Genomic DNA, 15,142 nt, shown 5'->3' with positions numbered 1-15,142 from the left:
CTACTGATTTCGAACAGGTTTCTACTCGATAAACGGTAAGCTAGGAAGTCAGGAAACTCGGAATAGTAGAAAACTCAACGCAGCGTAAGGCTATTGATTGTCGGGAGACTTAGGGAAGGTCACAGGTAGTGGTAAATTGGGGCGCCACACTTACTGCGGACCCTCGAGTCGTCGCCGGCTAGGAACCTGGCGAGAATCTAATCCTCCTTCCCTGTACAGTGCTTGCTGAAGCTACTGCTTTCCCTAGCCCTGTTATTGCCCATGTACTGTTTTCTGCCCAGTATTTCGAAATGGCCTGCCGTGCTGTGCGTGAACCTCTACGCAGCCCTACCACCATATATAGTATATTCGCATATGTGCTCTATACAGAAAGGAGGACTGTTTAGGAAGGTCAGACCAGTAAAAAATCGAACAGAAGACATCCACGAAAACGGGCCAAATGATTTTAAAAATCGCATTAACAGTAAAATAAGTCAGATTTAATGAAAATTTTCGAATTTATTTTTCCTTAGCAGCATGCCTCGTACAACCGGTTGCCTGTAGCACCTAACCACAATTGTCCGAATCATTCTAACAGAATAATAATATAACATTACAACTTCCCGCACAAAACTGAGTACGGGCTGTTTTGGACGCCGCCGATATTTGATTTCCTACCCATGATATTTTTTTTGTATACTGGCAGTGATCGTTTCGCTGATATAGGACATTTCGTACCAAATGTCTCATATGGACTACAGAAGTAACGTTATGTTCCTAGAATTTCGCCACCCAGAGCAGACAAGTACATACAATACTATGCTTGAGATTTTTCTAACAAACAGGAAATTTGCTTTGAAATGCTAAATGCTAAAAAAAAATCGCTAACTGCTTTGGGGTTTTTTAAATAGTACAAAATTACTACTGGCTTTGTTATTGTTTTACATGGTTATTTGGTGTATCAATTAACTATTAAGTATAATTATTATTCCGGATTACATACAAGTTAGACATTATAACGTATAATTCATATGATTAAAATAAATGTCCATTTATTTCTTGTTATTGGGAGCTTCGCATTTCACTGGATGCGCGAAGTAGACCAGACCGTCTGCATGATTTACGTTTCGTTTACATTTTTATAACTATAATCAACCATATGTACATAATAATATGTCTATCAATCATGTTACTAGCCCTTCTTGTGCTAGATTATAAAGCGTAGTATAAATAGAGAGAGCGCAGGGCATTAGGCTTTCCGGCGAACACACAGGGTAGTGACGGGAGGAATAAGCGGGGCAATGAAACTGCGGAACTCAACTGACAACTTCTTATATCGATCACTTTTTTCCTTCTGATTGTTTCCGTTTGTCTGCCGTCCTCATTTCCCACCCAGTAGAAACCACTGAGTTAGCCGATTGGAAAGTAAAATTTATTCTATTTTTACCCTCGACTTGACAGAAGTTCTTGTTCAGTTGCCTTTATTGTGATGACGATCCTTCGGCTGCTGCTAATATTTTTCCAGCTATTTTTCACCCATTACCGATGAAGAATAACCTTGCCTCCATTTTACAGCTTATGACATCTAAATGGACGATGACTCCGCCCGTACTATTAAATCTCTCATTCCTTGCTATTTGCCTACCTATCAGAGCCGCCGCTATAAACGTTTTTACCAATAGCGATTTAACCATACGGTATGTTTCGTATTGAATGAACGGCCCCACAACATGCCCATATGTGGATGTAACCATAATCAGTCGGTTTAGGTTTTCCGTTTGAACCTGTTCCGTTTGAACGAAGCGTCGAGCACATTGAGTACATGTACATCTGCAGACACTCCGCCGGAGAGGTTTGTCTCAATAGAGACAGAAACTATATCGATCAGGTCAATGATATTATATATGTCACGGTTAGAGTTTGTTTTGAAATGAAAATTGCTGCTTACTAGCTTTGCAGGTTCGTTGCCGACTTATTGCTGCTTAATACTGCAGGCGTCCTGCAACATGAACAGCTTTTCTATGAATTGATATGGTGTATCTGCTCAAGAAGCGAATTAGCCTTAAGTGTTCGCCATACGGATCGAGTCAATCGAATTCGGGTGACAACCAGGCTCAACTCCAAAAGACCTTGTTTACTTGGTGTGTTAACCATCGCCTCCTCTTCTTGTTTGTGATTTCGGCCATGCCACTAAATCACTAGTTCTGAGAAGAGAAAGAACTTCGAGTGCCACTTCCGTCCTTCACCCTGTGTTCCAGGGGTTTCCGTATCCGGTTTGATGCGGTGGTTGTGGATGCGTGTAGGTGGCCTGTTGACTGTCCTAGGATCCAATTGGTTTGCTGCTGGAATGAATTAACATCGCATAAGTCGCCCTAGCCCTGTACATTAGCATCACTTCGAATTGCCTGCATCTCTCGTTTGCCCCTTTCTTTTCCAGTCTCGAACGCTAGCTTCAGTCCTAATTTACTAGTTTTCCTCTGCGCTATTTCTGTTCTCTCTATTTTTCTTTAGGTCTTCAGGCAACTTGACCTATTGAATCGAATGAGGTCATCGTCCTCGTGTGGCGCAGATCTGCTCGATTTAGTAGCGGTATGCGCGCCGAGCACATCCAGCAAGGAGCCGCGCCGCAAAAGCTACAAGGGCGGAAGAAGTTTGTGTACCGCTTCCGTAGTCCCGCAGGTCGAGCTGAGATGTGGTGCTTGTCCAAAAGTTTCGAAAGTACGAAGCTGGCTTCCGGGAAACCACTAGATTTTTCAGCATGAACCAATCTCTTGAAGCGACGACGACCGAGTGAAGGTCATCGTAAGGAACACGAGACACGGTCTCGGGGCTGTCACTGCAGGCAACGGAATTAACGCTTACAGGGTACGAGTTTGTATTGTGTGAACGTTATTTTACCCACCGCCACTACTACTGCTGCAGCCGCGATTCCCTGAAAACGCGCACGCGTTCTGAAGATCACGATTGCTTCATGTAGATTTATCAGCTAAGATAACATTAGCAACAGCAGGAAGTTATTGCCAACAGGCTTACTTGGTATGCTGTCAATCTGCCAGCGAAGTCAGCCCAAGCGTTGCTTGACTGGCTTGTCGGTTAGCCACTTTTAGAAGCACGGAAGAAGAGATTAGCCCTCGTACAAGGGCTCCGGGCACCCAGAGAAGCTGCACGGGTGACCCCAGTCTACTACGCGAAATCAGTGCAGGCTATTGGTCGCAGGCCGGGAATGATGGTAAAAAAGTGTGCCGGGAGGGGGTTCGTAGAGGAATCTTGACCAGCCTGTGGCGTTCAGTGAGGTAGCGACCGACAGTCAAAACACCCACGCGAAGGCCAGGAATGCCTGGTTCACTGTTCGGTTTACCTTGGTGTGCTTTGGTTTAGTCCTGGGCAGCGGATCCAGGTCTTGACCGTATGCAACCGTTAGTTTGCTGCTGTTGAACCTATATTTATACAGTAAAAAGCAAGGGGAATCGAAGGCATTTAATTCTGTCGTGCGTGCCGGCCCACTGTAACCCTAGTAAGAAGTATCTTTTGCTAAATCCGCCTTCCAAACTTCTACGGATGCCAGCTGATCGAGCGTTTATCAATTGAGCCCATTTCCATAAAACAACCAATATGTTTAGCAGTGCCTCATCAGGTTAGCAAAGGGGCGTCTTTTTTGGGTGTGGCACAAAGAAAGCTCGAACTTACAAGAGCCGAACGATAAAGCAGTTTACCTACCGTTCTTTTACGTCGCCATGAATACTGCGCAATATGGGCGTGCGCTCTATAGGACAGCCGACTAGAATAATACCTTGCTTCACATGTAGCTCCCATCGAAAACAGCCAAGAAAGTTGTATACTTATGTGAATAGTATGATATAATAAAATATAGTATTTTCTAAACCTCTCTTACATTCAATGACGCATTTTATAGCAAAGCTGTATTTCTAGTAAATTGCGTAATATAAAAATTTACTAAACAGACATTTCTAATTTAACAGTGCGTGAATCCACGGCTCTCAGTCTCGTAAACTGTTAGAGTAAACACCCTTATATATGCATCTATGTCTGCTTAAAAGTATAAAAATGTTGTTTTTCTACCACATCAAGATATATATATATATATTTTTTTTTTTATTTGGTATGTAGTATTGACCGTATGCAGTATAGTTAGTTTCATTGCTTACCATGTATAGACTGCTTGTACGGTGAGTCTATCCACCGAACCGCTGGTGGCCGAGGAGTATTCCGATCCTCGGCGTCCAAGTATAGCGTTGGCCTTGGCCGTTCCTAGGTGACGGAACTTAACGTCGAATACTGGGCTGGGGGGCTGTTTGTAAAACGTGGGTAGCTTGTCCACGCATAGGGACCTAGACCTGTCTCGTCGCGGTACCGGAATGGGCCCCTTCACTTCGTGTTGTACCATCACTTTCATTTTGGATGACGACGTTGGCGCCATCGGAAAGTCGTGCACGTCTGGCGGACTGTACGACTGCGTGGCTGTGTTAGGTGAGTGCATCGACAGGCCTCCTAAGTTGAGTTGCACCTTCTTGCGCTTCTTTGTACCCCCTGTTCCCGTCTCCGCGCCCCCTGTCCCTTGCTCGCAGCGATTCACCAGCATGATTGTTGATACGCTCGTCAGCTTCTTCGCTACGCCCAGCCTCAGCGGAAAGACGGTCGGCCGGCGGACGATCGTTTTCAGCTTTAAAAAGACTTTCAGATCTCCTCCGAGCGGATGCGATAAAGCTGTCTGTCGTCTATTAGCGTACAACAATCGACGACCGGTGGCAGATTGCTAGTTGGCTGTTGTCTGTCTTTGTTTGCTGTTGCAGATGTTTACACATTGACGCTGTAGCTGTTTCTGCGATTGTTGGCTGGCTACGCAATCCGTGTCAGTAAACAATTTTCAACGTAGCATAGCGCTAACGGCTGTGAGCGCTGGCTGGGTCCTTGTCCGTGCGTTAGGGGCAGGCAAGGCCCTAGCACCAATTTGTCACTCGCCACTTTGTTCCCTTCTACTTTGGTTGTGATGAGTTCAGGCGACCCTGTAGATTTAATCTTGATCAAGGATAATCATAGTAACACCAAGAAGGGCAATAATGACGCATGTACGGTTGTAACTCCCAATGGAATGATAACGTGTTTCGAAAAGCCAAACAGGAACCATAAATGTATTGGAGTATCAAATCTATAACAGTATAGTCGTAGGTTGCCTTTGGGATACGCAGGGAGGCAAATCACACAATTGAAAACACTATACTAATACACCTCCTAGTTCAGTAGATAGATCTGGCCGTGCCCTTCTTGTAACGGCTGAAGCAATAGTTGCTGTCGTAGCTGATAACGGTCTTGCTATCTTCGCTGTACAATGACCCGTTCGATGATGCAAGTGACGATAAACACGTGATCCAGTGCAAAACGATTGTGTTGTTAGTACCGGCTGACCACAATGATAAATCACGTATCAGCGACCCAAACAATGACTGATCGGCCTCTACCACACCATTGACCATAGGCGGAATGATTGTGTACTGCCAGACAGTCAACGAACATCTAGGCGGACAGGCAGATGGACATACATGATAGGAATAAAAAGCTGTGCTGCCGTGGTACCACTTCGCCGTTGGTCAACCGCAGCGTAACTGCTGGTCCTAAAGTTGACGACACCGTCGAGTTCACGCGTCTGCTACTTCACCGAGACTTCCGCCAGTTAATATGATGGGATGACACTCGACGTTTGCCGTTGGTCGCATCGAATGGACAGTATGTCTCGTCGTCTCGTTCCCTGTTTCGATCGTTGTCAACTCGAACTGCACTAAACAAACAACAGTTCGATGTGTGCTTACTATTAGATAGCCTAATCATTGATTTATCGATGTCCCTAGAGGCGCGGCTTATTTCCTGGCTTTTCCTGTAACTTTATTCTGAGGCCACCTAGCGACCTTGTGTTGTTAGTCGTCTTGTCGAAGTCGTGCATACTGTCTTGCTTTTATGACTGAAAGAGGTAAGCCGTTCTCAATTAGATTGAGTTTTGTAAACACGCTGACGACACCTATAACCGGTAGAAATATCAACTATGGCAGAGTATCTGCAGCAGCCAGTTGCACACACACAGACACGTTCACGAAGACAAATCATGGATTACGCTGTCCATACATCTTATGCATATGATTTACAGTGATATTATTACTATTATCGCTTCTAATGGGTGAGAGAATATACAGTGCAGTGGCTTTTCGTCGGGTTACTGTTTGCATAAATCTATTACATTTAATGCAAAATATTTTGCACTTATAGTTTCGATAGAACGAAGTTCTAATATATCTTCGGTGTATTTATGCAACAGCATTCGCATAGATGTCGACCCCTGGGTTAAGAATTAACTGCTGAGTCCTGTTTAGCGTAGGGTGACTTATTAATTATTTAATTCTATCTTATTCGTCGGTACTTCCCGTAGACAAGGAACGAGACCAGCCTGATTCGATGCTTTATCTTCCGGTTTGTTACGCTGTTCGTCGAAGTTACCCCTCGACTCTAATGTAGCACGATCGCTGCGGTAGATTTCGATGGCAATTGCTTCGTTGTTGAGCCTTCTGTTGTTCTTTCGCAAAAGCTCGTTTCTGCTTCGTGGGGCCACAGCAGGCTTCGATAGGACATAACAACGTCCGAACGTCGAAGGCCGGCAGGCGGTCCGGTCGCGGAATAAATAATGCGAAATCGTAGAAGAAAACACACACAGGCCAGATGGCTATATACATGAACTTTTAATATCCAAGCCCTGATTGACATATATGAATAAGGTAACAACTGCGCGCGAAGCCCTTTTTGCGAAGTGGTTGGTTTCCTCCTCTTTCTGTTTGTTGTTACGGCGGCTGTTCATCGCCTTAGTGGTATCAGTTTATCTATTATTTTCGCTTTAACCCTTTTTTCACACTTACTCTCCCTTCGGTATCAATTAGATAAATACACGGTCCGCCTCGTTGAACCTTTGCTAGGGAAACCTCTAAAATCAATTCCTCTTCGCTCAAAACCTGGCTAGTCATTAATCCTTGGTCGTCATCTTCTGCATTTTATTTGACTCCGGGAATCATATCTGTATATTTTGCCTCTGTTGTGGCTACTTGACCTTTGCGTGTGTGTCTGTCTGTGTATCCCTATTTCTCCTGAACGACTGTTTACTTTGTGGTTTGGGCGTGCATATGCACGTGTATGTGTGTGTATGTTTGTGTAACTAATTGAATTTAGAACATTTGTTCACACGTTTATACTAAGACACGCACTTGGATTTTTATGGCATGCTATGCTATGGCAGCTGTCTCTGTGGATCCTTTAGCGGCCGTTGCCGTTTGTGCTATCATCGTTCTTGTTGTCGTTGCTGTCGTTGTTATTACTACCCGGAACTGCCTCGTGTCACCTTTTGGCTCTGACTGTGGCGCCGCGCACTTTTCCTTGAATTTTGCTTCAGTCTTTTTTGTCTCATCAATCGATCCATGTAATATTTTGTTGTTATTGTCGCGGCAATTATAAACAATATCGTTTTAGAAGCTGGTTGTATTGCACCAACTCAGTAGTGAAACTAGCGTTATGGCCAATTTCAAATACCACCGCACTACTACGACTGTTATTCTGCTGACGTTGTTCGAATCGTCTACTTTAGCAGATCGGCACTGGTTGTCCATTGTCGTGTTTGAACGTGACGCACTGTGAACCACCAGCATTGATCGAGTTCGTTGGACAACGATCTCATAACAATCTCTCACACAAGATCAGTGACAGATCACTGTAGACAGCTAACAACTAGGGCTATCAGTGTAACCATCGAAAGCAAAAGCTGCGGTACACAGCACACCAACAATCACGTTACAAGTTCAAGTACGTATCACGAACACGTTTGTCGTTTCAGGATACATGATAAATTCTAACCTGTATCGCTTTACATTTACTAAACACACGAATTGCCCAAGTGTTATTCTCTCTCTCTCTCTCTCTCTCTCTCTCTCTCTTTCTCTCTGTTTATTTCGAATTAAAAGATGGTACCCAGAACCACGATTACAGCGATAATTCCGACACGCCGCTGCGTGAACGATCTGAGATACGATCTTGCTTCTTTGACATTATTACGCACTTTATCGACCGAAACAAGAGTTTAACTGATTTATACTGACAGAAGTATTGCCCTGGGCCGGACGGTCAACCAAAAGTCGACCGCTGTAGTCGTGACACATGTACAATACATTACGCTACACGGATGTGATAGCAGTTGTGTGATTTTTTCTCGATGACTTGCGTTATAACATTGTGTGTATCTACATCTTTGTACTTTTGAAACTGTGTTTGTAAGTCTTTTTAGTTGTCTTCTCCATATAATTCCCTCTCGTTTGTTTTCTCACTTTTACTCTGCCTCGAACGTTTCGGGTGGAAATGTTGGACTTTTTCGCCTAATCACCACTCTTCCTTGAAATGGGTCCGTAGCCCGCCGAGTCAACGCGATGAACAAAACCTCGCGCTCTGAACGAAATAGCCTAAGTATGAGATCGCGTAGTCACTGTGCCGATGGTGATTGCGGAAGAAAACTATCTATCAATTGACGATTTCGTCGCGTACTGATGATGAGACGAATAGCAATCTGAGCATCCACATTACTGACGCGTCGATCAGATCATAAAGTTGGCCGGCAATTTTTGGCCGCTGTTATCGTCGTCGATATCGTTTACCTCTTTGAGGGGAATTTCTTGTCGATGATGATGACGATGAGGGCGTGTTGTTGTTATTGCTGTTGCTGTTGTCACTGCTGTCGTCGTTCGTTCTGACCGTTGTTGTAGCTGTCGTCGTTCGCTGTACTGCAACACTTTTTTTTTGCTATTAGTGGTCCATCTACCCGCTATCCTCCGTTTCGCGCCACTCGACACTGCTATTGCCGTTGTTGTTAAGATGTTCCCTTCTGCTGTGTTCTTTCTTTTGAAGCACCTCACTTGATTTCCTGACCACTTGTTCGTTTCGCTGAATTTGGCTTTGGTGATCGGGTGAGGTTTGAATGCTTACTACGGTTCAGCCGCACATGTTATTATTGTCGTGAGTGTCGAACGCGTTCGATCATTGCTGAACGTCACCAATTGTTACCTAGTTCAGTTGTTCTTCGGTAGCTTGGCGATTTGCAAAGGCAGGGGAAAACAGTAGAAGCATTTATATATTTCGTTGGCTGTCACTGTTACTCCGGGAATGGTACGTGTCTCCCGACAACATTTTAGCTTTCTCTCCGGCCTGCTGGCGCGGCAGCGGTAGCAGCGGGCAGAAGGCGCTTCTGTGGAGAGTGTGCTTTTCGTGAGGGAGGGTCCTGGGACTCATACCGTATGTTGTGTGTTGTGTGGAGCTGGCCTCGCTAAGTTGCTTTCCCACCACGCAGTGAGCGAGTAAAGGCCTCCTCGATCCGTCGATCCACGTCCTTGGGGCTAGCCAGCGCCGCCGCAGCAGCCACCACGATCACCACTAGCACCGCTACAAACCTGCCTGCAGGACTAAGGCTTCTTGCTGACCGGCCGCTCAGGAGGGAATCATCCTGCGCCCCAATTGTGCCAGCAAACCACGGCACTGCGCTTCCGCTGTCGGCCAGGGAGAACCGGCACGACGGATACTATAAACAGCCATATCAAAAAGGAGGCGGATGGACACTCGGCTGGGTGGATGGTGGTAGCGCCAGGAGAGGCAGAAGACAAAAGAAGACAGGAAAAATGCGGTGCATACAGCCTGCTGCCAGCTGTTTACTAAAAAAAGAAAGAGGTGACTGGATGGGAATGTGCCGACCAAACTACTGAAAATGTGCAGGCTCCTCGTGAGCCTAGAGACTTACAAAGGTGGCGAAGGAAAGTCGCAAGCACGGCGCTAGCGAAGAGATCCAAAGTCGTAACAGACAGTTAGAAGGACAAAGCTGGGTAGAGAGGGAGGATATCTGATTTGGATTCTCCTGTTAGATTTTCAACAGCGTCAACTGTCACGTGTAGCAGCATGGTGCTCAGTGGTGAACGAGCGGGCAACACGAAATGTTAGAGTTAGATTAACTGAGTAAAACGGGGACCGAAGATGACGGGAGACGGGACTTTGAAGCTGAGAAGAGCAACACGTACAACGACACATGTTGTCTTGCTAAAAAGGGGCCCCTTTGTTCCGGAACTTCGGGCCTATAAACCAATTCTGCTTGCAGCTGTTGAACGTCTTACACAATAAAACCCTTTTCGGACCTATTCCTACGCAATTAAGGTAGACTATAATCATACCACAACGCTGAGAAAGTGAACCGTGATCAACCTATAGGCAGTCAATCTGGCGGAAGCTAAAAACACGTAAAAAGTACGTAAGATCTACGAACGAAGAGTGACAGAGGGAGTTGTTGGGAAAAACATTGTTTGGTTCACAAGGCAAAGAAGAAGCGAGATTTTTGCGTAGTTTTTTCTTATTTGACTTCTTGTTTTTTCATCATCCTGCCCATCAACATGGCCTATTGTCATGTAGGCATATCGGCCTATCAACATGACGGGAGCCAGGCCACGAAAAAGAATTGTCGTCACTACAGATATTCGAGGCATAAATTATAGGCTGTTTTGGGACATTTCTGTGGCCCTTCTCTAGGCTGAGAAAACACCATATAATCATATACGAGGCGCTATGTTATTCTAGTCGTCACGGAGGAACATTTATGTGTTTTACACAATATATATATATGTGACGCCCTCAATAATTACCGAACAACAGCAACGTTTTCAACTTCATTTCTGTATTTGCTTTATATACTGCGGTGAATCGAGCAACGGCCATATTGTTTTTAAAGCTTCTAATAAGTGCTACTTGATGTAGCCTGACTTATGTAAGACGTCGTTCAATCCGACAAAGATGGTTTGTTTGTGTCTGCGCATCACTTTGTCTAATTGTATAGCACATGTTAGCTACGACATGCTTGCTAACACTAACAGTGCACCGACAATAGTGCCGGTATGTCCTACAACGGCTACTTGGGGTAGTAGACAGGACAAAAAACAGAGTATCGGTGGTTGAAACACATTGACCATAGATTGAATCAAATCGGATACAGCTCCCCTCTGCTCTCTTAATTGCTTTGTTCATTTTTCGACTCGCTTTATCTATCTGTGACTTCCCCGTTTAAATACATTGTGCTGCCTAATCCTATCGACATTTTAAAGACGCCGAGAGACAGCTGTTCTTCAATTTTTGCACACGATAGTAACTACGATGCCTATATGTGTGTTATATGAATATTGTTAAGTGAATGCAGAATGACTTGGATCGAGGGCAGGTACATTTTGCAATATGTTCGTTACGTACGACGATACAATGTATTGTATATATATGACAGCCTTAATATACTGGAAGTAATAGCTTAATATGTACATCATTGGATAATAACGGACGTTACAAGAATCGCATTAGGCTTAACAAAAACTTTAACACCTAATGAGAAATAAATGCGTCTTGATCTGGAAAGAGCGTCCACATCGTAGGTAACTTCACTGAGTTGCACGGAAAAGGGTACTGTTTAAAATATAACATTGAAATAATCTCCGGGGGTGTGAAAGAATTTGAGTTGATAGAACCTTCAGTTCCTTCAGTGTTATCGTTGCACGAATGAAGGCACAATCGGTATCGATGTCATAACATTTTTTACTTTGATTATTTCAGGCCGTTTCTAGGCAGAAAAACAAGTCACGATAACGTAGATCCTGATCTGATCTCAAGACCCGAATTGGCTTTTGTGCCGAAGTGTGACTAGGTACAAATGTAAAAGCTGAAACCTGGAGCCGGACTTAATATAGGCATCGGCGTGCTCTCGCCCGTGCACAGCGAAAATTATTCCCGTTTGGTGACAAGGAAGCTCTTAACTAGAACTGTAACTTTGTCTTGGTTTAAAGAATTCCGGTCTTGGACTAATACTTTCTTCCCGCGCGTCCCCTTCTCGCGTTGAGCAATTATGAAGTCAATTATATCACTGAAGGTTTCAGCGTTTACTTCAACTGGGAGCTCAGCTTTGCACTTGTTGACCAAGTTCATCAAATTTCCTATGAGTGCGACCTTATCGCTTCACTTGGAAGACTTGATTTGAAGTAGACCGAAATTCGTCTTGTTATCTATTAGTATCACGGTCTGTAAACTCTTGATTTTGTAGACTTTGACTCCTACGTATCATAATCGACTGAAGTTATTGTTCACTCGAACATTGACGCCATATCTCCTGAGAGGAAAAAAACAGAGCCAATTCACGATTGACCGAAGTACAATTCAGAGTCTTACTACTTTGGTTTTGTTCACATAATTACATTACCGACATTAAAATTCTCTCGTTTTTTGAATTTTTATCAATAAACAGCAAATTAGAGCTATACCTCACGACATCGCACTCACTGAGGATGATTTTCACCGATAATGGTTTTCATCTGTAAAAATGTTTCTTCAATTCTTAGCTATCTATTAGAATGATATCGATTTTTTTAGAGACGATAACGCCTTTTTTAAATGAACAATTGATACAACAATTGGAAATTGTTGTTAACGATTGAAACAAGGAATGGCCACTTTTCATAGTGTCAACATTTATTTCTAACTTTCTAATCAACATCCGGGGAAACGAGATTTGCTAATTTCTAAAAGTGGACCAATACTCGCAATGTTTGCTCTTTTCAGTGGGTCTCAGAATCCAAAAAAAACATTTTTTGGAATTGGCGTAGTCGAATATTTATAAAACGGACCGGTTTTTATGCAGGATGATGAGTCATAATTAATATATTTATATTCAGCTCAACTTAATTTTAATTTTTTATTAATTATATGCTTGTGTCATCATATAAGCTCAATAAAGATCATAACAAGAGGTCCAGAAAAAATAACTGAAACTTCCGTACTACCTGAAGTAACGTTGGTTATGATTCGCTACTTATCCTTACGGATAGCAAATAAAGCACAACTTATTCATACTGAAAAGGACACGACCGTTCCATAAATAACACGGCTAGCTTTGGTAATTAACGTTTGTGGACGAATGCAATTGGGAAACGTTGGCACGGAGGCAGAGACAATGTTTCCTTATCATACCGTAACTGCTCACGTGTCACTGCAGACCAACGACTCAAACAAAGATGAAAACGTGCTAAATCATGGGAAATCATTTCTGTGCACGACTTCAAACGTAAACAAAATTTGAAACTAAGCTATGCGATGGAACGTACGCTGAAATGAGTGTACGTACGTTACACGAAGTGTCAATTCAACATATAGCTGCATTCTTGACTGACACCTAGCCAGGGATTAGATTTGCCGATACCCTTGACAACAAAATGCAGGGGAGTTTCAAGCGTTCAGAAAAAGCGTCTGAACATAATTCAGCTTAAATGACACGCCGCCTGCCGCTTGAGCTCTTTTCGCTGACCTTTAGTTGCGAAAGCTTTTCCCAGGATTTCCCCTACGATTTTCCGAGGGTTTGAGCAGAAACACAAACAGCGCTCAACAGGAAAACAACTACGTGAAGTGAGAACGGTTTGAGGGATGCCATTGATATTTCGTCGCAAGTAGCGCCACTCATACCACAGCAATGTCAGAGAACGTGTTGCAATAATTTCTGAGAGTGATTTGTTTCAATCGTAATCACATTTAGAACCGACGTCGGAAATAGCATCGGCAAACCGGCACGACGATGTGTTCAACATGCAATATGGTGACCATAATTCGAGGTATCTATGGTTATGGGATCGGTTACCCGTGAGAGTGCAAGTCGTCTGATGTTTTAGGGTTATATATAAGGCACAAATACAAGGCTTGGTCTAACAAGTGTCAACCGTAGCAAAGCCGACTTTGCCGACTAAAGGCTCAGTAATTGTAATAATGAATGGATATTGACGAGGGCCTAAAGTAAGAGGACACAATATTAAATTTGTCTAAAATGAAACGTATTTCTAAAACATTAATGATAAGTTTTGTGTTGTAGGTTCCGAAGGATGCGTGGACAAGATCTCTTTACTATGCTTTAGCCGTAGCTGTTACGGCATGTATTTTAAGAAAAAAGGTCCTGGACGAAAGCCAGACGGTAATTATGCTAAGAGTAAATATTTCTCCGTCGCCTCGAAGACTGTGAGCAATATCTTTCAAGATAGAAAATAAGACTGGACCAGTCCATTTTAAACTATTCGCACGCGTAGCATGATCTCTTTCGTAATAAGCAAACAATGACACATCTAGCTAACCGTTGTTTATGCTAACAGTTATCATAGATTTTTTTGGATGATTATTATTATCATTATTATTTTTGGATTGGACCTTATTTGAATAATTGATGCATGCATTTCTCAAGGATGGAAGTTATTTTAGTTAAAAGAAGGTATTTTATGTCGTCTTCGACCATGGCAGTTCTTCAGACGAAAAAAAAAACACCTAATGCGTATTTTGGTGAAGAGAACAGTAGAGTAGCGTCGCTGTTGAAAAACGATCACGCTTTATCTGAGTAGTTTTGGGAAACCAAATGTGCTTTGCAAGCCAGTTTCAAATATATATATACAGCAAGGCCATATCAGCAATACTTACAACTGTTCAATACCGTATGCGTACGCAATAATGAAATCGAATCATAATCTGAGAGTTGCTTTTCATTCTCTACTAAAAGTATAGCCATTTTTATTTCTCTTCATGTGTTTTTGCATGATCATAGCGTACGATTGCTTGAAGCCTACACTTTGGCACGAGCAACAATACTAAGTAAATTGCCAACTTATCTTCATTTAGGTTTTTGCTTCATGGCCAACGCATATCGATTTAGGAGGCATAGGTAGATTGAGGACATCAATGTTATGACTATCTATTTAACTGCCGTTTCAGTTTACGTTTGTTTCTCCCTTCATTTTCTTTCAAAGCTCTTCTTTGAGTTAATTTGTTATTTTGTATATTTCTCAGATATATATCAGAGACCCATGTCCTGTACAGCTAATTTTGTAAAAACTATAAGTTTCACAAGATTGTCTTAAAAAAAATCGTCTTCCTAATCCTTCTCTAGGCTCTATTCATCTCTGTATTTTTTCCTGTTCTTTAATACCTTTTTGTAATTTATATTAATATACAATAGATAATATTGTTCATTATATTATTTCTTATTCGCTGTCTCTTGTTAGCTCTGTATCGGAACTTGGCCAAGCTA

The 15,142-nt window shown here is 42.9% G+C and overlaps 1 protein-coding gene and 1 long non-coding RNA gene across 2 annotated transcripts; one reads left to right on the top strand and one right to left on the bottom strand.

Annotated features, from left to right (window-relative positions):
- Positions 1 to 478: 478 nt before the first annotated feature.
- On the bottom strand, positions 479 to 6,403 carry LOC111266511 (uncharacterized). The gene is made up of 2 exons (XM_022844048.2): positions 4,146 to 6,403; positions 479 to 3,416 (listed from the first exon to the last, which is right to left on the bottom strand). Exons 1-2 carry the CDS (start codon positions 4,577 to 4,579, stop codon positions 3,287 to 3,289), a joined length of 564 nt encoding a protein of 187 aa, XP_022699783.1. The 5' UTR covers positions 4,580 to 6,403; the 3' UTR covers positions 479 to 3,286.
- A 43-nt stretch (positions 6,404 to 6,446) lies between these two features.
- On the top strand, positions 6,447 to 14,553 carry LOC111266514 (uncharacterized). Its single transcript, XR_015313486.1, has 3 exons — positions 6,447 to 8,294; positions 11,647 to 13,688; positions 13,943 to 14,553. It is a non-coding gene; the product is annotated as an uncharacterized LOC111266514 (long non-coding RNA).
- Positions 14,554 to 15,142: the final 589 nt, after the last annotated feature.

The sequence above is a fragment of the Varroa jacobsoni genome, unplaced genomic scaffold, assembly GCF_002532875.2.
Source record: "Varroa jacobsoni isolate VJ856 unplaced genomic scaffold, vjacob_1.0 scaffold_1092, whole genome shotgun sequence".
NCBI lineage: Eukaryota > Metazoa > Arthropoda > Arachnida > Mesostigmata > Varroidae > Varroa > Varroa jacobsoni.
Note: the sequence above shows the minus strand (reverse complement) of the source record. Positions and strands in the feature narration are given on the sequence as shown.

Bases quoted from the DNA above. Each gene is read 5' to 3' on its own strand.
- LOC111266511 (XM_022844048.2), bottom strand. From the start codon at position 4,579: ATGCTGGTGAATCGCTGCGAGCAAGGGACAGGGGGCGCGGAGACGGGA. The intron at 3,417-4,145 runs GTAAGCAATGAA...GTATAAATATAG, and splicing joins GTACAAGCAGTCTATACATG to GTTCAACAGCAGCAAACTAA.